The sequence below is a fragment of the Giraffa tippelskirchi genome, chromosome 6, assembly GCF_054371585.1.
Source record: "Giraffa tippelskirchi isolate mGirTip1 chromosome 6, T2T-mGirTip1v1.2.pri, whole genome shotgun sequence".
Classification (NCBI taxonomy): Eukaryota; Metazoa; Chordata; class Mammalia; order Artiodactyla; family Giraffidae; genus Giraffa; species Giraffa tippelskirchi.
Window position 1 is genome coordinate 113,981,327 of NC_137280.1, and position 24,068 is coordinate 114,005,394.

Here is a 24,068-nt window from a genome sequence, read left to right on the forward strand (position 1 = left end):
CTTCCTGACCACATTGTGCTATGGTCTAAACATTTATGTCTCCTTGAATTCATGTGTTGAAATCCCAATCCCCAAGGTGATGGTATGTGGAGGTGGGGTTTTGGGAGGTGATTAGGTCATGAGAATGGAGTCCTCATGAGTGAGATTAGTGCCCTAGTGCCCTTACAGTGTGACCCCAGAGAGCTCCCTGACCCCTTCCATCATAAGAGGACACAGAAATTGGCTGTCTACGACCTGGAAGAGGTCCTCACCAGAACTCCACCGTATTTGCACCCTGATCTTGGACTTCCGACCTCTAGAACTGTGAGAAATAAATTTTTGTGGTTTACAAGCCACCCCCCCGCCTGCCGTTGCTGGGTTTTTTTGTTAGAGCCACCAGAACAGACTATGATAGTCTATACGAAGTGCTTCCCAACTTTGTCTGTGTGTGTGTGTGTGTGTGTGTGTGTGTTTGGCTGCACCGGGTCTTAGCTGTGGCATGTGGGATCTAGTTCCCTGATCAGGGGTTGAACCCGGGCCCCATGCATTGAGAGCACAGAGTCTTAACCACTGGACCACCAGAGAAGTCCCAAGTGTTTCCCAACTTTGTTCTCTACCGTTTTATCCATTTTTCTTCCCTCACAGCACTCAGCCCACTCTGTAATGATCTTATTTACTTATTTATACTTTGCTGACAGAATGATATATGTCAGCAGGAACCTTGTCCATCTGAGTCACTGCTGTGTCTGCTTGGCCTAGTGGGCTGACAGATAATGCCACAGCCCACAGATCTAGTCCCAGTGAAGAATTCAGGGCAGCAGGCAGTGGGGGTGCTGGGCAGGGGACCACATAGCACCAGGGTCACAGTCTGTGGCCAGACATGGAGGCAGGGAGGCCAGCTCTGTCCCTTCCCTGATCAGCTGCAGAACCTTGCTCGTACTTCCCAGGGACTGGAGCTTCTCCCTTGTGGCATTCCTCCGCGTGCCCCGGGATAGAGAGGTGGGGACACCAGGTGAGAGATGGGGTATCTTCCCAAAGTTGGAATATCCTGCAAGCCAAGCCCACTCTCCTACAGACTTCCATCCCCACTCCCAGAGGTGATGCGTCTTACTCTTAGGGACCAACAAGATTATCCCATTAGAAAGGGGATCATGGGCCAGGCAGGAAAGCCTCCATAAAGGTCAGTCCCTGCAGGAGGAAGACTTCATATCTACCAAGGTCCCCAAGTTAGAACTGCTCCATCCTTTATCTCATTTTGTCCTCACAACAAAACAGACTGGTATGGATGGCATCAGGGCTGCAGGAGGCCAAGTGACGAGTCCCAGGATCACACCGGGAATTGTCACTGGGGTGTCACCAGCACTCAATCTGTCTGATTCAGGGACACACACCAAGGAGGGCCTGGATACTGTAGGACCCCCGTTGGGGAGCCTGGGCCCTCTCAGAAGAGGACACGTTGATATGGCTACTCTGGGGGGCATTTTGAGAACGTCTGTTAAAACTTAAAAACACATAGTGTGTGACTCTAGCAATGCCCGTAGAGAATCCCTCACTTATGGACACAAAAGGCCCATCCCTGCAGGGTGGTCTATTGCCTGAAAACTGGGAAAAGTGGATGGGGTGGGGGTGGGGTTACACAATACGTGCTCTCCAATACTACACAGCAGATAAAGAATTGGGTATAACCCGTCCTGCTACAGAAAGATCTCCAAGCAGATAAAGAATTGGGTACAGCCTGTCCTGCTACAGAAAGATCTCCAAGACATGTTATTGTTTGGTTAAAAAAAAAAAAAAGAAAAAGCAGAGTAATGAACACGGCACGATACATTTATATAAACCACAAACACACTAGGCACTTATAAGTGTACAAAAAGGGGAGGAATGTTCTAGAAGGATGCATACCAAACTGACAAGGAGATGGGAAGAAGACCAGGATGGAATAGTAGTCAAAGGAGACTTTCGCCTTTAATTTGTTTTTAAAGAACACAATTAAAAATAATTATACTATCACAAAGCACTCCCCAAGACCATGTCTTTGTCACTGCTGGCCTGCCATCTCTTTCTCAAAAAGTGGTACCAAACTCTTCCTTTAGGGTCTTCAGCCCAGGGGTCTTCTGCCCCCTCAGCCCATTTTAACCAGCTGGGTGTGTCCCTCTGCCACAGTCCCCTCATGCTCCCCTCCCCATCACACCCTTAGAGGCAGCCCTGAGCCTTCATTGTCCATCTCCGCCTGGCCAAGCCCCATCTACAGAGATGGGGGCAAGGAGCACCCGCTGGTCAACCCCTGGGACCATGTTTCAAAATCACTACACAGACTCCTGGGTGGGTAATGTAGCAGAGCTGCTTGTCTTCATGCTACCAGCGGGACAGCCCTGGGGGCAGTCAGCCTGTTCACCCAGTGCCCAGGGTGAAGGAAGGGAGAGAGTACACGTTTGACCACTCTGCAGCCTCCACCACCCCTATCCTACAACCTTCACAGGCTGAGAGGGCAGATGTGACTTCCTCAGGGATACACAGGGGCCCTGGCCCATGGGGCTCCAAGCCTCTAAGAGAGAATCTGTTTCTTGTCCCCCTACTCGCCTTAACAGCCTTGGTGCTGAGCCAGGGTGGGGGCAGGGTAGGGGCACTGGCTGCTCACCTGGAGCTGGGCTGAAAGTGCTGACGTGGCCGCGGTCTAGTGCTCTGGGGATAGCCACCCCACCCCCAAGGGCAGTGCAGGGTACACCGGCAGGGGGCCTGGCCTGGTGGTCAGGTGACTTGGACTTCTGGGGGATTAAAGGCTGGAATTCAGCTTCCACAGGGAAACGAAGGCCCAGATAGGGAAGAACACACATGGTTAGTTACACTGAATCAAACGCAGCCAGATCTGGGCACAGGCCCCTACCCCTGCACAACTGCAGGGGGTGCCGTTCATGTCCACCATGGTCCTGAGGGTCCAGGAAGAAGGGACATGGACATGTGTGTGTGTCCAGTGACTCCTGCAGGGGCTGAGTGAGGAGTGCTCTGTGACCGTCTCAGCTCCTGTCTCCGGAGAACTGGCTTGTGTGTAGAGAGGGACAGAAAGCCAAGGAGAAGCCCCACTGAGCATCCGACCTCCAGGCTGGCCCAAAGTGCCAGCTGCCAGGAGGAAGCAGCCAACCAAGGTGGATGGGTCGAGGTAACCCCACCAGCTGAGGAGGACCATCTTCCTGCCCTGTTGCCGAGGCGCCAAAGGAACACAGAACCTAGACCACAAACCTCAAGCTTGGATGGTGGAACTAGAACTTGGGATCTGGAGAGCAAAGCCTGGATCTGGGACCTGAAGCTCCGACCCAGAACTGGGAGCCAAGAGCTGAAAGCTGAACCTGGCATCTGGATCTGAAATTGGAGATGAGGACTCAGCACCTGGAGTCCAGCGCCAAGAACCAGAGCCCGGAGCTTGACATCTGATGCCTAAAACTGGAGCCTGAGACCAGAACTCAGATCCCAGAGCCCACTTGGAGGCCAGAACCAGAGTGGGGGCCCCAGAAACTGGAGACAAACTCCACGTCCAGACCATGGAGGCCAGGACCCAAAGTCTGAAGCCAACCTCCGAGCCTCAGGTCTGCAACCCAGAAGCCAGAGGCTGGGACCACCAGCTGTGAGTTCACAGCCTCCCATTCAGGCCTATTCCTGAGGCCAGCAGGAAGGGCATTGGGCTGGGGACACATAAGGAACAGAGCTGCAGGGGAAGAGGTGATTTCTGAGAAAAGCCCAAAGTGGCCTCAGCTCTTTTGGCCACAGACTTTGGCCTCATCAGTCAATGAGTGACTGGTGCCTGAGCCACCAGGATTAATCATTATACGGGCACAAATCCCCCAAACAAGGACACGACATCCTCAGGCCAGCCACCCCTGCCCTGGACACAGAGGATCTAACACAGTCTTGGCCCCACTCTAGAAAGTGGGGCTCAGATGGAACAACATCTCAGGGCTCTGCCTGCTCTGTGCCGGGCAGCTCAGATCAAAATCCAGCTCTCTATGAGAGGACAGTCAAGAGGGCCACGGAGGGAAGGACCACTCTGTTCTCAGAGGGAGGTGACAGGTGACCTCTACTGTGTCACTCAACCTGCTGGTAAGACTGGCTGCCTTGACCACAGATACAGAAATGAGGCATCCACGTGTGCAATGCACACTCATACTGGGTCGGTGTGCAGTCTGGCTGGCCACATGCTGGGTTGGAATGTTGACGCCCGTATTCCCAGTGTACAGCTCTGTGCTGCCTCCGTGGGGCTTATATGTTGGTTGAATGAGTAAATGTGGACGAGAAGAGGCACAAGTTCCCCAGACTGTGCTGATGGGAAACACTGTTGTGGTCATTAACCAGATCCCCTCAAAAAGTCCGGTTCAGGGCTTCCCTGGTGGCTCAGTGGTAAAGAATCCTCCTGCCAATGCAGGAGACACGGTTCGATCCCTGATCTGGGAAGATCCCATATGCCGTGGAGCAACCAAGCCAGTGTGCCACAACTCCTGAGCCTGTGCTCTTGAGCCTGGGAGCTGCAACTTCTGAAGTTCATGTGCCCTAGAGCCCAAGCTCCACAAGAGAAGCCACCACAATGAGAAGCCAGTCCACAGCGATGAGCAAGTAACCCCCGCTTGCCACACCTAGAGAAAAGCCTGAGCCGCAATGGAGACCCCGTGTGGGGCGGTGCTTAGTCCGTCAGTCGCGTCCGACTCTTTGCAACCCCATGGACTGGAATGTTAGTTGTTTCTCCTTTGATTGTTGTCAACCTTCAGCTCCCACAGAAAACTCATGTGAAGCAAACGGTGTGTATTTAAGGAGAAAATGAATCTCAACAGAGAACTGCAGAAACAGAGCTGGTTGTGCCAGATTCCAAGGCTCACACTCTTTCTGATCCACACCCTGACTCTTGGTACCATCCTGCACTCTGTTCAGCAATTATGCGACTCCTAGAGAGACCCTTGTCATCCATGTGATGAAATTCAAAGTCTCTCACCTGTCCCATTCACATTAGCTACACTGTCTCTGCTCCTGCCTCCTGCTCCTTCCCCTGCCCAGCACTGCCCTGGTTCAGCTCTCCCAGGTCACTCAGCCTTCTCTGTTCTCACATTCCCTGACATCTCAGCAGTATTTGATCATGCTGACCAGGGTGTCTCTTTCAAAACGTGGACGATCCTGGCTTCTGGGGCACCTGCTTTTCCTCTCTTCCTCCCGGTCCCCACTGAACCTCTTCCTGTGTCCTCTCTCAAATGTGGGTGCTCGGCTGGGTCTCTCTTCCCTGTGCCCACTCTTCCTGTGGGTACCTTCACCTGAGGCCATGCAGGAAGTAAGTCAAGTCACACCGGGCCCAGAGCTGTGACCGGATGCTGGTCTAAAGGCTAGCAGGGACAGGATTTAAAAACAACAGGGGTGACATGGTGAGATCTGCCTTTTGAAAGGTGGCTGGCAGTTTTTCTGGAGATTGGATTGAGGGGAGCCATCAGACAGAAAGGCTATTGCACTAAGCCAGCTGAGAAATGGTGGCCAGGACAAGGAGGTGGCAGAACAATTAGGGAGCTCCCGGAAAAGGAAAATTGGGAAAATAGGGGGATGGATCTGAGACCAGGAGGTGGAGGAGGAGAACACGTGTCAAAGATGCTTGCTCCAGGTCTGGGTCTGTGTCGCCCACACGCTGCTCACTGAGGTCAGAACATGCAGGAGGCCCCATGTGGGGGTAAGGAGCACGCCGTGTGCTTCAGACCCGCAGCTCCAACCGCTTGCACCAGAGACATCTTAGACACAGCAGTACAGTTCAGAACAGACAGATCTTGGCATCTTCCCTCCAAAACTGCTCCTCCTGGGTGCCTTTTCTCAGTGTGAGACACTGCCAACCAATCAGGCTCCAGGTCCAGAGGTCTGGGGGAGGCCGTGGCTGAAGTAGAGGTGCGCAGACAGGGTGGGACTCACCATTCAGGGGACGCACAGAGTCTGTCACAGACAGGGAGGAGGCAGGCTCTGAGCAGAAGCTGAGATGAGCAGAGGGGCTGAGATGCTTGGGGGCTGTGGTGTGGCCACCTTCTCCACTGCTCTCAAGGGTCCCAAAGGCAGTTCTGATCACCTCTATGCTTTTGCTAGGGCTGTGGCAGCCCCATGCATGCATACTCAGTCACTTCAGTTGTGTCTGACTTTTTGTGAGCCCATGGACTGTAGCCTGCCAGGCTCCTTTGTCTATGGGATTTTCCAGGCAAAAATACTGCAGTAGGTTGCCATGCCATCCTCCAGAAGATCTTCCCAACCCAGGGATCAAACCCGCGTTTCCTGCATCTCCTGCACTGGCAGGCGGATTCTTTAGCGCTGAGCCACCAGGGAAGACCCAAGAAGCCCCACTCCCTCTAAAATATTTTTGGAATTGGTGGATGTCCACAGCATTTTGTAATTGTATCTCCTGTGAGGCATTTCATTAATAACTGCCTCCCCCTGCTAAACCCTGAGCTCCCTGAGGGCAGGGGAGGTAGGCTTCAAAACTGTCAAAGACCCAAACCTTCTTAAAAAGGAGACATGCCTCCAGTTCATAAGGAGCACCTTGAATACCACTGCTCCTGCCTGGAGCCTGACTGGAGCAGGCAGGAGAGAGGACCACGCCTGTGGGTGGGGGTCCCTGGAACCACTGTGGCTGGGGATGTTTGTACCCAGACAACCTCCAAACCCATCAGGGCCTCTGAGCTTAAGGATGAATCCAACAGAAGAATTCAGTAATAACTGCTTTTCCCTGGATAAGCAACACCCCTTCCACCTGTGCATGAACCCCAATCTTAACCCAAATCACTTCCTCCAAGTAAGAGAGGTTCTAGAACACCCATAGGTTCAACGTGTAAATTAGGGATCATGAATGTGATGCAATCACTAAAAACAATATGTGTGCTGAGTGTAAAGAGAGAGGAAAAGGCTCATGTTAGAATGTTAGATGAAAGAAAGCAAGATGCAGTCTTCTAGAGACAATCAATCCAAAATAGGCACAGGGGAAAAGATGAAAAACAGTGTCTTAGACACCACAGTGATGTTTCTGGGAAGCAGGATTGCTTTTATTTTCCTTTTGCTCTGAATGGAGACTCTTCTAGTAAGCACCCGGTGGCTGATTACCCTGCCTTAGTTCCTGAGAATCTTCCAGAAAGAGCCATATGGCTTATCCTCCAAACCAGGGCACTTTGCAAAATGAAAGGGGACTCTGGGCCAACAGTCATAACCCAGATGTGGCCGGGCAAACCGGGACTCATGATCATTCTACTCAAAAACCAATCCCAGCCACGCCTCCATCCCCCTCACCCTCGTGGGTTTTGTGGCCTGAACTACCATGGCCACTACTAGGAGCCAAACGCAGGTCGACCTGTCTCCTTGCTCTTGGGCACTTCAATAGTCTATTGTGAACTCTATGCAGTGGATAATTCCACAGCTCTCTGCGAATTAAGCACTAACATTAAAGAGGGAAGTGGACAGAAATGTCCATCCTCCTTGAAGGAAAATGCTGGGTCTGTGTCACCCTAAGATGTGTAAGATGTTGAGCAATCAGAGGGCTGTTGAGCCAAGAGCTGTTGACCTGAAACAGGGCTGAGAATCTAGAGAAGTTGGGGCCATTTCTTTGGCAGGGACACTTCGACCATCCTAGAAACAGTGAAAAGGGCATGAGAGCATGAAAAGAACAAACATGCTGAGGTCCTTTGTTCTAGGCACTGAGATGGGTCATTTATCTCATTGAGTCCTACAGCTCCCAGACAAATCCATACTCATTGCCATTTTATAAGTGAAGGGACTAGGGGTCAGAGAGGTGAAGACTTAGGATCCCAGGCCCACTCAGGGACTAGACTGTTTCTTTGATGAAGAGAGAAGCTAGCCTTGCCAATCTTGGCTCAGCATGGAATAGGAACTCAACTATTGTTCTTAGAAATGAATGGATAGACACGTGGCTGACTGGGTGGATGTTAGGTTGCTCTGACATTTGCCCAAGCTAGATCTTGAATGGAATTCACCAGTCCTGGATCTGATAAAATCTAAACCCCTTAGAAGAGGATCACATGTCTCTATGTGATTACGGGCCCCCAATTTAGGCTTCAAGGTCCTATAAAAGGGAAAGAAACTTTCAAAGACTACCTGCATTTCAGGGACTCCTCAACAGACCTCAGGTCATCATCAGCTTCTTGATCCAGAAACCCAGCTGTGATACACCTCCTCTCCCTCCCACCCCCACAACACCATTTGTTCTGCCCAAGCATAATAACTGCTTGGGCAGACAATAAAGAATCTGCCTGCAATGCAGGAGACCTGAGTTCAATCCCTGGGTCGGGAAGATCCCCTGGAGAATGGAATGGCTACCCACTTCAGTATTCTTTCCTGGAGAATTCCATGGACTGTACATTCCATGGGGTCGCAAAGAACACAACTAGAGCCTAACAATTTCAAATTTCAATAAAAAGCATCCCAGGAGTGCACATTCTCCTCCCTGTTCCTTTTCTTCCCACTTAGATTCAGACCTCATCTTATCTCACCTGGACCATCTCATCACCCTCTTACCCGGTCCCTCTGCTTCCAGACTCACTCCCCTTAACTCATGCCAACCCTCCCACACCCAGAGCCATTCTAAAATGCAGACCAGGCCCTGCCCCTTCCAGGTATGGGCTTCACATTCTCTCGGGTCATATCTTAGATCTGGGGTTGTGGACCTTCCGCAGTTGAGCACTACACAGCCCCTTTGAGTTTGTCTTCTGTTGTTTCCTCCATCACACACTCTCTCTCCTTCAAATGTCCCTAAGGACACCCAGAGGCAAAGCAAGTATAAAGTGTGTTTGGGTTACCTCCTGGGGAGTACTGTCAGGCCAAGAATGAGGGAAAGAGGCCAGAGCCATGGCATCTCTGGGGACTCTGGGAATGAGGTGCCTAAGTGGCATCAGGGTTTCTGCCTAGGGACACGGGATCATCTGTGCCTTCCTTGCTGATACTGAGTCACAGTTTAGGCTGGGTATCTGTGTGGGAGAGGAAAGAGCCTATCCACAGAGTCCCCCTGCAGAGCTGACGATTAGCAATTAACCAGGAAGAATCTCCGAGATGAAGTTAATTGGGGAACAGAGGGAGGGAAGCTAGGATTCTAGGGACTTTGCCCTTGACCCAAAGGTATAAAGAGAAGGTCCCAGGTTCTCCTCAGGCTCCTAGGGCTTCCCTGAGCTGCAGGGCAGAAGCTGAAACACAGAACACCAAGGTGAGTCCAGAGTCCCCACATCTCAATCCCATCCCCATCTTAGCAGAAAATGGGCCCCTCGCCTCTGTCCTTACTGTGCTCCCATTTCCTGTCCCCTGTAACATCTCAGTCCCAGCCCAGCCTGGCCCACTGCCTCAGAGTCTGTAGAATGGACTCATGCTCTTCCAGGGCTTGGAATTCAGCTCTGCATGGTCCCCAACCCCAACAGTCAGGGCCCTTGGAATAAGGTTGGGGGTGGAGGGCGGGGGTGCTGAACCAGTCCTGGTTTGAGCCTCATGGCAGAAAGTCCCATCAGTGTTTGTTTATTGCTGGGGCAGGGCGGGGGAGAGTAGGGATGGATAGGAAAAGAAGTTCACTTGTGAGGGTGAACCCCTGTACCTTTGGGACAGCTCTGGTGGTACCTTCCTCTGTCATTAGGATGCTTGTTCCTATTGCCACGTTCCATCGACCTGAGGGATTATTTCATTGACATCTGTTTCTCTGCTAGACTTTGAGCTTCCTGGGGGCAGACGCTGTATCTGTATTTAGCCAGCTGTACTCCAGCATCAAGCTCAGTGCCTTAGACAGAGTAGATGCTCAATAAATACTTGATGAATGAATGAATGAATCCTCAAATCTGTGCTAAGCACCTGTGTGCCTTTTGGCTGTGTGTGGTAGTAGAGGGTGTGCTTCGGTGTGGGTGTGTTCGGGATCACACACCGTGGGCGTTTGTGCAAGTGAGTGTATGGGTGTGGATGTAGGGGGGTGAGTGTGTGAGTGTGTGTCAGTTTCTGGGACATAGTAGTTGTCACTCAGTGTTGCTATGCCTCTGACGTGCAGGCCCACAGCGGGCACCTGAGATGATGTCTTACGGAGAGAAGCTGGAGGGCCGGGCTGTCTCCCCACTCCCAGTCCATGGGGGACACATGATGCATGGAGCGGCCTTTGCCTATGTGCCCAGCCCACAGGGTGAGAGCTTCTCCCACCCCTGGACCCTGTTTGCCCTCTGTTGCATATGTCCCCACCCTGGAGGGAGGCCTCTAGCCCTCCGCCCAACCCCTCCAACCCTCTCTGGGACATGGGGCCTCAGGGAAATCCTGACTAGCCTCGTTCTCCAGTCTTGCATAGGATTCCAGGGACCTCGGCCTATGGCTTCCCCAGCGTGGGCCCCGTGGCCCTCCCAGAGCATGGCTGCCCCTACGGGGAGGTTGTGGAGTGCCATGACCCACTGCCTGCCAAGCTGGCCCTGGAGGATGAGTGGAAGCCAGGTGGGCCAGTGTTGGGGTGGCGGGGGTGTTGGCAGTCATTGGCAGAACCCTCTAGCCCCTGTGCTCACGACCACCCATCTCTAGAACCCGGATTGGTCCAGAAGCTGCGCCGGGCTGGCGTGACACTCCTCAAGGTGCCACTGATGCTTTCCTTCCTCTACCTCTTCATCTGCTCCCTGGACGTGCTCAGCTCGGCCTTCCAGCTGGCTGGAGGTAGGCGGAGGGGAGAGGGCCAGGAAAGGGGCCCGAAGGGTCTCGGACAATGTTGGCTTATGTTCCCCAGGGAAGGTGGCTGGCGACATCTTCAAGGACAACGCCATCCTGTCCAACCCGGTGGCGGGCCTGGTGGTGGGGATCCTGGTGACTGTGCTGGTACAGAGCTCAAGCACCTCCACGTCCATTGTGGTCAGCATGGTCTCCTCTGGCTGTGAGTTGGCCCACTAGGGTCAGGGAGAGTAGGGGGTGGGGTGTTTGATGCTGGACCTGGGGCTCTGGGTGGGAAGAGCAGGAGACAGGGGCAGAGGACAATGTGTAGCTCTGGCATCTCCCACTCTATTCTCCAAAGCGTCACCTCGAGTCTCAGCCAGGAGGGGTGCCCACGAGCCAGGAAGGGTGGCAAGTGGGGAGTCCAGGCCCAGGAAGGCTCACCTCCATGTCGCCACACAGTCACTCATTCCATCAGTCAGGGGAACAGAACCAGAGGTATCAGAGAAACAGAACCTGCAGGAGGTATAGAGCCATCTACGATTTATCGCAAGGAACTGACTGTCGTGATTACGAGGCAGGCCGGGCAGGCCATGGGGAAGGGCAGGCCAGAGCTCATAGGCAGAACTCGATACCACAGGGCACAGGTGGAATTTCTTCCCCGGGGAAGCCTCAGTTTTGCTCTTGGGGTCTTTCATCTCACTGGACGAAGCCCACCTAGATTATTGAGGTTAATCTCGTTTCCTTAAGGTCAACCGATTGTTGAGGGAAAATCACAGCAACATCTAGATCAGAGTTGCATTGAGTAACTGGGTACTAGACAAGCTGACACCTGAAACGGACATCACACTCGTGTGCATATGTGCACACACAAGCACAGAGGCACAATTGCATATAGGACCCGTGTCTTAATGGACATGCACCCACACACACATTCACACATTCGCAGGGGCAGTACGCATATGTGAACGTCAGGTTACACGCATGCACACAGCACATCCCCCTCGTACCTGTGATGCCAAGGCTGAGCAGAGTCAGCAGCGTGGCAGGAATGCCTGCTGGGGTGGGGATGTGGGGAACGGGTCTGACAGGAGAAACTGTGGGGGCAGGAGTTGGGTGGCCACCCCTCCCAGTTTCTGCCTCCTTCTACCAGTGCTGGAGGTGAGCTCTGCAATCCCCATCATCATGGGCTCCAACATCGGCACCTCCGTCACCAACACCATCGTTGCCCTCATGCAGGCGGGGGACAGGACTGACTTCCGGCGGTGAGGGGGGAGCGGTGAGGGGCCTGTCCTTGTTGGGGGATGGTGGTCCCCCATGCCAGGAGCCCCTCGTCTGAGCATCTCCTGGCTCCAGCCTGCCCTGCAACATGGCCTCCCTGCCCAGGGCCTTCGCGGGGGCCACCATACACGACTGCTTTAACTGGCTGTCAGTTCTGGTGCTGCTGCCCCTGGAGGCTGCCACGGGGTATCTGCACCACATCACTCGACTTGTGGTGGCCTCCTTCAACATCCGCGGCGGCCGCGATGCCCCTGACCTGCTCAAGATCATCACGGAGCCCTTCACTAAGCTCATCATCCAGGTAGAGGCAGGGCGGGCATGGGGTGGGGGCCCGGGGGACTGTAGGACCTCACCCTCACACCCACCGCCCACACTTTGCCCACAGCTGGACAAGTCTGTGATTACCAGCCTTGCCTCAGGGGACGAGTCCCTGAGAAATCACAGCCTCATCCGGGTCTGGTGTTACCCAGACCCCACAGAGGTGAGTCCCGGGTCCAGCCTCGGTGAGAAGACTCCCTCTTCAGACAGCTGACTGCTAGCGTCATGGTCTGTTTAAAAGCTCCGTAGAGACTTTGGCAATCCTTTAGCTTGGGAGGACAGGTAGGGGGCAATTTTGCTGTGATACTGCACCTGTGGCGGATATTGCTACACCCTCCCAGCCTCACATCAGCTTCAGGCAGCCATTGCTAATCAACTAGAGTTAGCATGTCATTGAATTAGCCCAGAGATCAGTTCTCAAAGTGTGGGCCAATGGCACACCTGCCGCCTGGGAACCCGCTAGAGACGCAAAGTATCTGGCCCTTTCCTAGCCCCACTAAATTAGAAAAAAAAAATCTGGTGGAGCCCAGCAGCCTACATTTCAACAAGCCCACTAGTTGAAGAACCACTGATCTGGCTCAACCCTGTGGTTTCACAGGTAAGGAAATAGTCTCCAAGAGGCTAAGAAACCCTTTAGAGCTTGTTCTACTGCTTTAGGTCCCCGAGCGTGGGTCTTGCAGTCTAGGGCTATCTCTCCCCATCAGGATCCAGGGAGTTGCTTAGTAACAGCTCTGCCGTGTTTGGGAGCCCAGGTAATGTGCAGAGGAGGGCAGGGAGAGAGTGCTACCAGGATGCCTGGGAAAACCAGGACCAATAGGTAACCAGCCCAGAAGCAGGACAAGCAGGCCATGGAGACCTCACTGGAGACACAACAGCCACTCGTACTGATACTGGGTTCCTTCTGCTGGAGACTGCTGCAGGCCTATGTCCTTTTGTCCTGTGCATCCTTCTTGCTGTTTCCTGGCTTCTCACTCCTGGGATGAGGCTCCGTTTGGATCAGTTGGACACTCGTTGACCAGCCATCACACCAGGCTAACAAGGAAGCAGGCAATTACCGCACTTTCTCAATCAGCCATCAAAAAAGGAAAATGCTTCATCTAAACCAAAATGCACAGTATCTACTTCCCCTTGCTTATGACATATAAGAAGTAACACCATTGAGAATGAAAGATGAGGAAACAGCACAGCTTCTTCACTCCCTACTTGATGTTCCCGCACTTTATCCCAGCATGAACAGAGAACATTCTTTCAACTGGCCCTGCAAGCTTCCTTTGCATCTGAGTGGCACACAGCTCCAGCTCAGTGCTAAGTGTTCAAGGCAGTTCGACATCAAAAAGCCCATGGGGACAGCTTTTGCAGTGGCTTTATGACCCCACTAACACATCTCTCCTTCTCACAAGCACTCTGGGCACTCTCCAAGCTCTCTGAATCACTAAAATCCCCTCTGCTTCACTGCAAACCCTGAAAGACCAGAGTCACACACTTTGATCAAAAAGCAAGCTGTGGAAAGGAGTTCCTCAGCTGTGGTGATCCTCGCTTACTGAAATCCCTGCCACCTGCCTTCAGCTGCATTCACCCGGTCTCCCTTTGCAGGATGCAAATGGGGACTTACCTGATGGAACCCTCAGTGATGCTGGTGAGGCAGACATGATCCACCTAGAACCTGAGGTCCACTGACCAGAAGCAAGCTGCCCAGTTCCCTGTCTTCACACATTCCTCTATGGCTCCTGCTACCACTCGTCCGCTCACTGGTTTCTCATCCCAGCCTCCTGGGGAAACCTTTCCTTGACAACAGGGTCCAGATAGAATTTCCTTGGCCTGGCGAGTAGCAGGGGGTGGGAGATAAGCTCCCGGTTCTGGCCCTATCTCTGGGACAGTCCCCTCAGGAAAGTGGCTCACAATCATGTGCCCTGGCAGCTCCTCCTGCACATTTTTCCTTTGGCCACTGAGTCTCCCTGTGGCCCCTTCTGACCTGTTCTCACTGCCTCCAGCTTTCACCAAGCCAGGCCCAACCTCACCTGAGCCAGCCTCTGGGGCACCTATCTGATTGGCAGTCTGAGATTTTCCAGATGGTGAAAGAAAAAGCCAGAGGTGATATTAGTATTCCAACAACTCCTGATGCTCAGGGGGTCCTGACACTGTCCTGGGAGTTACCTTCCTGTGTGGTCACCCTGTGGATTGTCAACCCTACATGCATGGATGAAAGAAGCTTCTTGCAAAGACTTGCCACCTGGGAGGCAGGGATTATCACAACCCCATTTTTAAAAATTTATTTATTTTTTGGCTGCGGTGGGTCTTCATTGCTGCACGTGGGCTCTCTCTAGTTGCGGTGAGTGGGGGCTACTCTCTAATTGTGGTGTGGGCTTCTCACTGTGGTGGTTTCTCTTGTTGCAGGGCACAGGCTGTAGGTGCGCCAGGCTTCAGTAGTTGTAGCTCGAGGGCTCAGTAGTTGTGATGCAGAAGCTTAGTTGCTCTGCAGCACGTGGGATCTTAGTTCCAGGACCAGGGACCCAACCTGTGTCCCCTGCCTTAGCAGGCAGATTCTTAACCACTGGACCAACAGGGAAGTCCCTCACAACCCCATTTTAAATAGGCTCAGGTTTGTCCAAGTCATGCAACTGAGGGGGGACCAAAGTCCTGGCGGAAACTACACCCCACACTCCTGAGTCTCCATTTCGACTTCTCTTCCAGATGTATATCCCACCATATGTGTCCATTGCCCACTCTGCCTATCGGGCATGGATGCCACTAGGTGACCACAGCCACTTGGAGACCCTCCAGGGGTGATAGGTAGGGCTGTAAAAATGAATTTTCCTCTTCGCCACCAGATGGTGCCACTAGCACAGCACTCACGCTCTGCTTCCAGAAAAACAAAGACCCTAGAACACCCCTTCTCCTGGAGGAGAGGCTACAGTACAGGCCCAAACACTGCGCAATTTCCCTGTCCCACCTCCCGCCGGGGTGGTGGGGGAGAATTCTTGGAGCTCACATTCCTCTGCGAGCTTAATCTGGTGGCTCAGATGGTGAAGAGTCTGCCTGCAATGCAGGAGACCTGGGTTCAATCCCTAGGTTGGGAAGATCCTCTGGAGAAGGAAATGGCAACCCACTCCAGTATTCTTGCCTGGAGAATCCCATGGACAGAGGAGCCTGGCGGGCTACAGTCCATGAGATCAGTCAGACATGACTGAGCAGCTAACACTTTCACATTTTCAGTTGCTAGAGGTCTCCTTAGTTTGGGTTGTCTCTTCAGGCACATAAATTCCAGGACTTTCTTTTTCCAGATTTCTCACAACTAGCCCCTGGGGAGCAGTGGACTGCGTTATGGACCGCACGCTGCAGACAAGGAAACGGAGGCTCAGAGAGGTTTCATGTTTGGTCCAGTGTCACACAGCAGGGAGTGCTCAGCTAGGGTTTGAGCACAACTCTTTTCTTATCCCGCTTCAGAGAAAACAGGCTCAGCGAGGTGGAATGACCTGCGCAAGATGGTCAGGATAAAAAGCAGGACTGAACTCAGATCTGCCTGATAGCAAACACCTGGCTCCCTCCCAGTTACCATCGCTTTCCCAGCCGGCTTTTGCAAACAAGCCCGTCAGAGACCATTTTCTCTGATTTCTCAGCCTGGGATTATGGCCGAGGCTTGAAGGTGCTCCAGGGCTGTGGTATGGGTGCACAGATGAGTGTGCTGGCCCACTCAAGGGAGTACATGCCACTAAAATAAGCCCCAATTTAAAGTCATGCGCCATAAATAGTTCTTATCTCTAACAAATGTGTGTTAGTCACTCAGTCTTGTCTGACTCTTTGCAAACTGTATGGACTGAAGCCCACCAGGCTCTTCTGTTCATGGAATTCTCCAGACAAGAATACTAGAGTGGGTTGTCAATTCCTTCACTAGGCAATCTTTCCAACCCAGGGATCGAACCCTGGTCTCCCACGTTGCAGGCAGATTCTTTATCATATGAGCCACCAGGGAAGCCCATCTGTAACATACATTTTTTTAAATAACACAATTTAGAATAAAACATAAAGGAGCTGTAAATCAAAGTGGCATACCCCACTTGAGCCCCTCCCCCCAGCACCCATGGAGGTCAGAGGGGTGTGACTGCTGACCCCCTAGGGAGAATGGGACCAGGGTCTATATCAGCTCCCACAGGTGGCAGAATGTGGTGACAGACACTGTGGTTCTTGCATTTTGCTGGGGGCCCAAGGAGTCACTACCGCTTTCCAGGACCCAAGTTGTTCTTCGTGATATGGCTTTTCTGCAGCCAAGCCTGGCCCACTTTCTCCTTTCACTGACAGGACCCTGGGGGAAGGGTAAGGAGCCTTAGGTTGCATTTTTTAAAAAGAACTCCTTAGGGAATTCCCTGGTAGTCCAGAGGTTAGGACTCTACACTTTCACTGCCGAGGGCCTGGGTTTGGTCCCTGGTCAGGGAACTAAGATCCTACAAGCTATGCCAGGAAAAAAAAATTCCTAACTCAAGAAGGCTACAAATGAGTGGTCCCCAGGCCAGACTGGCCTTCACAGAATTATAAAGTACATCTTGAAGTGGTTGCCAACATTTACAGATTGGGAGATTTTATCTAAATGTTCAGAGTTGTGATTTTTCTTGTAGAAGCAGGGCCTTTGGCTGAGCTGGGCTGCATCTCTGGACGGTGACAGTGGCCTGGAGCTCAGCAGCTGCTGCCCCTTTAGGCCCAACATGCTTCCCAACACCTCCACACACAGCCTGAGCCCCTCATCTAGGCTACCTGCCTGGCCCTGGGCCCTCTGAGTTAAGAGACCTCCCCAGGAACCCTCTCCTTTTCACTGACGGTTAGGGAGGGGAGGGAAGAAATATGGGGCCTGGGCCCTCTGCTCCATCCTCTCTGAACAAGGAATTGAGGAAAACTCCAGAACTTGGCCTAGATGCCTGAGGGGAGAGGATGGGGCAAGGGTACCAGGGAAGAGGGGGGCACTGAGGCAGGAATTGATAATAAAAGATGGGAAAGGGAGAGTTTTCAGAAGTGGGCCATGGTCAGCAGCATCCAGGGCCAAGGAGAGGTGGGAGAAACCTGGACAAGACACCATCTGATCAGGAGGCCCCTGTAGGCCCCAGTGAGAGCCAGATCAGTGAGTCGATGGAGTATTCTGAGGGACAACTTCAGCCAGATTCTCCTGTGGCAGATGTTTTCACTCCCATTTCATCACTAGAGGAAACAGAGGGCAAGCAAAGCATCCAGGGGCATGTATTCACAAGGACCACCTGTATCCTCTCCATCCCCCATCTCTCCCTAACCCCCATTGTAGCCCCAGTCTCAGAATGCATGTTCCTAAATTTGTTATGTCACTCTCAGCCATGAAATTAAGACGCTTGCTCCTTGGAAGAAAAGCTATGACCAACCTAGACAGCATATTAAAAAGCAGAGACATTAGTTTGCCGACAAAGGTCCATCTAGTCAAAGTTATGGTTTCTCCAGTAGTCATGTATGGATGTGAAAATTGGGCAATAAAGAAAACTGAGTGCCAAAGAATTAATGCTATAGAACTGAGGTGTTGGAGAAGACTTTTAAGAGTCCCTTGGACTGCAAGGAGATCAAGCTAGTCAATCCTAAAGGAAATCAGTCCTGAATATTCACTGGAAGGACTGAAGCTGAAGCTGAAGATCCAATACTTTGGCCACCTGATTTGAAGAACTGATTCATTAGAAAAGACTCTGATGCTGGGAAAGATTGAAGGCAGGAGGAGAAGGGAATGACAGAGAATGAGATGATTGGATGGCATCACTAACTCGATGGACATGAGTTTGAGCAAGCTCTGGGAGTCGGTGATGAACAGGGAAGCCTGGCGTGCTGCAGTCCATGGGGTCGCAAAGAGTCAGGCACGACTGAGCAACTGAACTGAACTGACCTCTCCTCCTAATCTAGGTTCCCACTCCTATGGCCAGGGCAGAGGCCAACACCAGCCGGATGCTCAGAAATGCCACCCTGGAGAAATGTGAGTACCCGCAGTATGGGAGATGTCCAGCCCAGCAGGGAAGAGTCTGGCAGAGGCAGGGCCATCTTCCATCTGGCCACTGCTGCTTCCAGCCCAGAAGGACAGCTGTTGGCCAGCCTAGCTCCTGGGCTGGGGTCAGGCTCTCACGCAGAGGCTGAAGGAACACGAGGCTCTGAGTCCAAGCGGGTGGCAAAGGTTGGGGGCTGGGAGCCGGACTGAGGGGGCAGCAGCTTGATACCACTTCCCCACCCCACAGGCAACCACATCTTTGTGGACACGGGGCTGCCTGACCTGGCTGTGGGGCTCATCCTCCTGGCTGGCTCTCTGGCACTCCTGTGCACCTGTCTCATCCTCCTTGTCAAGATGCTCAACTCTCTGCTCAAAGGCCAGGTGGCCAAGGTCATTCAGAAGGTTATCAACACTGGTGAGCCCCGAGCAGTGGGTGGGCAGGCCCCAGGACTGGCCTCCTGGATCTTATTAATCCTTCCACTGCCTTACTGTGTGATCTGGGTAAAGCCCTACCATCTTTCAGCCTCAGTTTCCCCATGTGAACAAAGAAGAGGTTGCACTGGGTGATATATGAGGTCCCTGAGGTGCCAACAAGCTGGGGATCTGTGGCTGCTTCCGTTCTAGCAGGTGGCTCCAAAGGGATTCTCAGAGGCCATTGTTTGATTCAACTAACAAATAGTCATTAAGTCCCCTCTGTGTGCCAGGCACAGAGTGGTGTGAGGGATACAGAGGTGAGCCTCACAGAGATAGCTCTTGCCCTCAGGCGGCTCACAGCAAACATGGGAAGACAGAAAAAAAAAAAAAAGGTCCGGGGGGATAAATTCAGATAAAAGAGAACAGTAACTGCCAAACAGAAAGCAAAAACAGCAAATAGAGTATGGAAAAGTTGCTTTTGATAGGGAGTCAGTGGCTTCTGTGCAGAGGTGACATTTGAGCAGGGACCTAAATGTGAAGCAGTCAGATGTGGCCAAAGAGCTTTTTGAGTGGAGGGAACAGTACATGCAAAGGCTCTGAGGCAGGACTTGGCTGGGCAGGCTTGTGGGACAGAAAGGTGGCCGGCCCTGTGGTGGGAGCTCGGTGGGTGAGGTGAACAGAGGCAGGGAGAGGTCAGCGAGGTAACAGGGCCCTGCAGGCTGCACTTAGAGGACTTTATCCAGGGTGATGGGGGCACTTAGGAGTTTGGGCAGTGACACCATCTGACTTTGATTTAAGCCTCATGTTGAGCTTTGGAGACCCCACCTGGCATGGGCAGAGGCTGTATGCCAAATGCTGGAATAAGGGGCATTTGTGGATCCGTGGGAGTTCAGAGGGAGGAGAAGCAAAGTCTGCCTGGGGGCTGGGGTCAGGGAGGACTCTGCAGCGGCAGCGATACCCACGCTGAGTCCTGAGCATGAATATTTAGGAGTGAGGAAGCTAGCCCAGGCAGAGGGAGCAAGGGAGCAAAAGTATGACGGAAGCAGGCTAAGAAGGGTCTTTAATCCAAGATCAAGGAGGACCAGGAGAAACTGCTGCAGTTGAGCAGGAGACTGACAAGGTGCCACTTGGAAGCTGGCATCAAAGACCTCCTCCCCAAGAAACATCCCCGCCCCCTCTCAATCCCCTCCCACTGATCCTACTCTGATGGCTTCCTCGCAGACTTTCCCACCCCCTTCACCTGGGCCACAGGCTACTTTGCCATGGTAGTAGGGGCCAGCATGACCTTTGTCGTCCAGAGCAGTTCTGTGTTCACCTCAGCCATCACCCCTCTCATCGGTGAGTCCTCACACCGAGGCAGGGTCGGGTAGGGAGGGGCCAGCGGGGAAAGGGCTGAAGGAGGGAGCTGGGGAGCCGGTGTCCTCTCCTCTGCCCCCAGGCCTCGGTGTGATCAGCATTGAGCGTGCCTACCCGCTCACACTGGGCTCCAACATTGGTACCACCACCACGGCCATACTGGCTGCCCTGGCCAGCCCCCGGGAGAAGCTGTCCAGTGCTTTCCAGGTGAGCTTGGGAGAGGAGCCCTGCCAGAGGGAGGACAGGGCTGAGACTGGCACCTGAAGCCTGACCCAATGTAGACAGTGTGTACCAAACAGTTTTTGACTGCCTGGCAGGGGGCACCTGCTATGCCAGACTCTATGGAAATCATCTGGGCAAAGTATGCCTGGTGCCACCGTCAAGGCCTTAGAGTCTAACAAAGGAGACATTACTAAGAACACAGTCAGACACGACTGAGCGTGTGTGCGCACACACATGCCAATCAATGAACAAGAGTCAGTGGGATTCACACTCCAAGGAAGGGGTGCTGTTAATAGGGGGCCTGGCTCCATCTAGGGGATCAACTGATAAGCCAGGATGTTGCCCACTCAGGGGGCCAGAGCTTCTGAACCAGAAATCAGTATGAATCTTTCAGCTCCTGGATCGGGATGGGATCTGCTGGGGAACTCCTGAGAGAGGGGCTAGTGGGGGGAAATGTGCAGAGTTTAGGGCAGCAGTTATGTACTCACTGGTCCGGAAGTGTACCAGGGTTTCACTGGGGGCATGCTAGCCCCGAGTGCTGACTTTCCTGTTGCCCAGAGCCAGTGGTCCCCTGTCATCTAATCCTGACTCGGGAGCTAGGGCCCATGCCCGCCTCCGCCCCTCTGCCCTCTCCCCTGCAGATTGCCCTCTGCCACTTCTTCTTCAACATCTCTGGCATCCTGCTGTGGTACCCCGTGCCCTGCACGCGCCTGCCTATCCGCATGGCCAAGGCGTTGGGCAAACGCACGGCCAAGTATCGCTGGTTCGCCGTCCTCTACCTCCTCCTGTGCTTCCTGCTGCTGCCCTCGATGGTGTTTGGGCTCTCCATGGCAGGCTGGCGGGCTATGGTAGGTGTGGGCGCACCCTTCGGGGCCCTGCTGGCCTTTGTGGTGCTTGTCAGTGCACTGCAGAGTCGCAGGCCCGGGTGCCTGCCCAAGTGGCTGCAGACGTGGGACTTCCTGCCCCCATGGATGCACTCCCTGAAGCCCCTGGACCGCCTCATCACCCGCGCCACCCTGTGCTGTGCCAGGCCCGAGCCCCGCTCACCCCCACTGCCTGCCAGGGTCTTCCTGGAGGAACTGCCCCCCGCCACACCCTCCCCCCGCCTTGCCGTGCCCCATCACCACAACGCCACCCGTCTCTAGGCTCCAGCCCAGACGGCTGCCTGGAGCCAGAAGGGGCCTGTGTCTGAGATGCCCAGGGTGGAACAGCAGAGGGGTGCGTCTGGGCATGCACCGGTACTTGTACAGGTCCTGGGAGGTCTTGGCTTGTGCAGCTGAGAGTCATTGTGTGTGCACATGTGGGCAGGTTGGGGTGAGCCTGTGTGTCAGCCTGCACACAGACACTGACGAACCTGGTTGGGGGCCGCATACCGACTGCTAGGTCTCTGGGTATGATTGTGAGTCCTTTGCATATGTATTTGGAAGCCTGCACTTGTGTCCCTGTGTACACACAACTCTGACTGGGCCGGGTGGGAGTGAGGGTGAGTCCGTGTACATGACCCACAGCTGTTTGCTGGGGTATAGATGAGGGTGCCTGAGTCACTGCTTGAATTCTCACCCCCTCCCTTCCTCCATGATACCATTCTCCTCATCCTCACCCAGGGTTCCTGCATCTCCGCTACAAGCCCCTTCCTAACACTGCCTGATTAAAAAGAAAAGAAAGAAATGAAACTCTCATTGTGCACTTGGAAATCTGCTTGCTCTCCATCTGGAGGAGAGGAACAGAGCATGGTTTGGGGCTCAGCAGTTCTGTCTCCCCTCCCAAAGAGAGCCTGCTGTGCCCTGGAAAAGCTAGGCAACAAGTTGTCGCCAACAATCCTCCTGACCCTGCCTAATGAGTCCAATCCACAATTTAAACTCCCTGGAAGCCCCCTTGAGGGCTACCTTAAGGCAAGTGGAAGGAGGGCTCTGTGCACCTCTATCCCCCAACCCCAGCAGGCTGACCTCAGCTCTCTACCTGTCTCCCTCCCCTACTCTGGGATAAAATCAGTTCTCCAGAAACCAAGTGACAGGTGGGGGCCTGTCAGGGCTACTGGAGGAAGGAGAGGGAGGGTGGAGATGGGCAAGAGAAGCCATGCCCTGGGCTCCAGTGCACAGCGAGCAGAGACCAGCCACTTTCTCTCCCACCTTTATATTCTGCCTTTGGGCAGTAAACCAGGCTTCATTTAAGCCTACCCAAGTTTTTCAATCCCTCCTCCCCCATAGGGCCCCCTAAGCAGAGGTCTGCAGAAGGAGAGGCAAAGGGTGGCAATGCCAAAGCTCCTCCCTCTACTCTAGTCCAGGGACATCTCTTGGGCCTTTGGACCCCAAAGTGGCAGGAAGACTGTAGGGCCCCGCATCTAGTTGTGATGGTCTACAACACTTGCCTCCCCACCCCCACATCCACCTCCTTTGAAGAGTTGTGGGGGGATGCAAGGGCCTGGAAGCCCCAGAGCTCTTCTCCAAGCTATCAACCCCATCATGTTACCCACCCACAGCCCTTGCTAGTGCTTCTTCTTGCTAGGTGGAGGTGAGAAGTACACTGGCCCCAGCTTAGGGAGTGGTGTGGGAGGGTGGGGAGGGGACTTCCTTTAGAGTTTGTCCCACACAGACTTGTGGAAGTTTTGTGGGAAAGGATACTCAGGTCTGAGTTGGAGGGTTTGAGGAGGCTACCCCCTCCTCAACTTGGGTGTCCCTGGGAACCCTGGGGAGGCACCAAAGCCCTTGGACTCTGGCCTAGGGAGTTAGTCCAGAGGCAGGGCACCCATGGGAGGTCCTGAGATGGAGGCTGGGAAGCCACTGGACGCACAATACCAACCTCACCAGACACCCTTCTGCAAGCAAGGATCTAGTAAAGTACCTTCCTCATCGGCAATTCCCCCCACTCCCCCTCACAACTGGAGCGTGAGTCTGCCACACCCAGTTCAGTTCAGTTCAGTCGCTCAGTCGTGTCCGACTCTCTGCGACCCCATGAATTGCAGCACGCCAGGCCTCTCTGTCCATCACCAACTCCCGGAGTCCACTCAAACCCATGTTCATCGAGTCGGTGATGCCATCCAGGTCAGACTTTATTCTGGATTGGCCGGCTGTCCTGTTAGGTGCCCTGCGAGCGCAGCCCACGGATCAGCTCGTGCATCGTCTTGTTGAGAATGCCCCCGTGCACGCCCCGCCGGCCCATGAGCACGAGGAGCGCCCGGGGCGTGTGGCCCACGCAGATGGCGCGCCCGTCCAGACCCTTGGTGCGCGCGTCCAGCACTCCATCGCCCTCGGCCAGCAGGTGGTCTCGGATGACGCAGCAACGGCGACCCGCCACGCACAGCCCCGCCTGCAGGAAGGTGCTCCGGTCTGGCCCGGTGAGCACACCCACCTCCTGCGGTGAGATGGCCGCCAGCAGGCCCCCAGGCCGCGAGGCCCACACGCAGCGATTGTCCGAGTGGCCCACGATGGCCACGTCGTCGATGCGCTGGTCCCGAAGCACTGCACTGATGTAACCTTTCCAGTCGCCCATTCCGGCTCAGAGTGCGCCCCTCGCTTTGCACTTTCCAGGGTTGTCCAGCTGCGCCACACTGTGCCACGTGCCTAGAATGCCCAGGACACTATGACGTATTCAGGGGGCGTGGTTATGACGTTGAGGCAACAGTGACATCACGTAGGGGTTGCCTACACTGGAGAATAGGGTGGGGGTGGGGCCGCGTTCGTACCTATTGCCTGATGAAGTTTTAAAGTTGGCCTGAAGGAGGGAATTACACAGTAGTCAAACTAACTCTCAAACAACAACAACAACAAAGCGCTTAAATGGTCCATCAAGCACAGCATACATGAGTTTAAAAACAAAGAGATAGGTGCCCTGTCTGGACAGCCAGACCACTCAGGCCTGATAA

At 53.7% G+C, this 24,068-nt stretch overlaps 2 protein-coding genes across 3 annotated transcripts; one reads left to right on the forward strand and one right to left on the reverse strand.

Moving 5' to 3' along the window:
- The first annotated feature begins 3,232 nt into the window (after nt 1-3,232).
- On the forward strand, nt 3,233-23,776 carry SLC34A1 (solute carrier family 34 member 1). Of its 2 annotated transcripts, XM_081501977.1 has the most exons (13): nt 3,240-4,763; nt 10,004-10,132; nt 10,282-10,431; nt 10,516-10,644; nt 10,715-10,858; nt 11,789-11,900; nt 12,022-12,217; nt 12,302-12,397; nt 18,136-18,205; nt 18,462-18,629; nt 19,850-19,966; nt 20,067-20,191; nt 20,848-23,776. In XM_081501977.1, exons 1-13 carry the CDS (start codon nt 4,685-4,687, stop codon nt 21,349-21,351), a joined length of 2,019 nt encoding a protein of 672 aa, XP_081358103.1. In that variant the 5' UTR covers nt 3,240-4,684; the 3' UTR covers nt 21,352-23,776. The 2 variants fall into 2 exon arrangements, with proteins under 2 accessions (XP_081358104.1, XP_081358103.1); XM_081501978.1 differs by lacking the exons at nt 10,004-10,132; nt 10,282-10,431 and having other exon boundaries at nt 3,233-4,763.
- PFN3 (profilin 3) lies at nt 23,238-23,695 on the reverse strand. The gene has a single exon (XM_081502006.1). The coding sequence runs from the start codon at nt 23,693-23,695 to the stop codon at nt 23,282-23,284; it is 414 nt and encodes a 137-aa protein (XP_081358132.1). The 3' UTR covers nt 23,238-23,281.
- Nucleotides 23,777-24,068: the final 292 nt, after the last annotated feature.

What these genes read in the sequence shown, in the direction of transcription:
- SLC34A1 (XM_081501977.1), top strand. Translation starts at nt 4,685, where the DNA reads ATGGACTGGAATGTTAGTTGTTTCTCCTTTGATTGTTGTCAACCTTCA. An exon ending in GGAGGATGAGTGGAAGCCAG is followed by an intron (nt 10,432 to 10,515) that starts GTGGGCCAGTGT and finishes ACCCATCTCTAG; the next exon opens with AACCCGGATTGGTCCAGAAG. An exon ending in TCACTAAGCTCATCATCCAG is followed by an intron (nt 12,218 to 12,301) that starts GTAGAGGCAGGG and finishes CTTTGCCCACAG; the next exon opens with CTGGACAAGTCTGTGATTAC.
- PFN3 (XM_081502006.1), bottom strand. Translation starts at nt 23,695, where the DNA reads ATGGGCGACTGGAAAGGTTACATCAGTGCAGTGCTTCGGGACCAGCGC.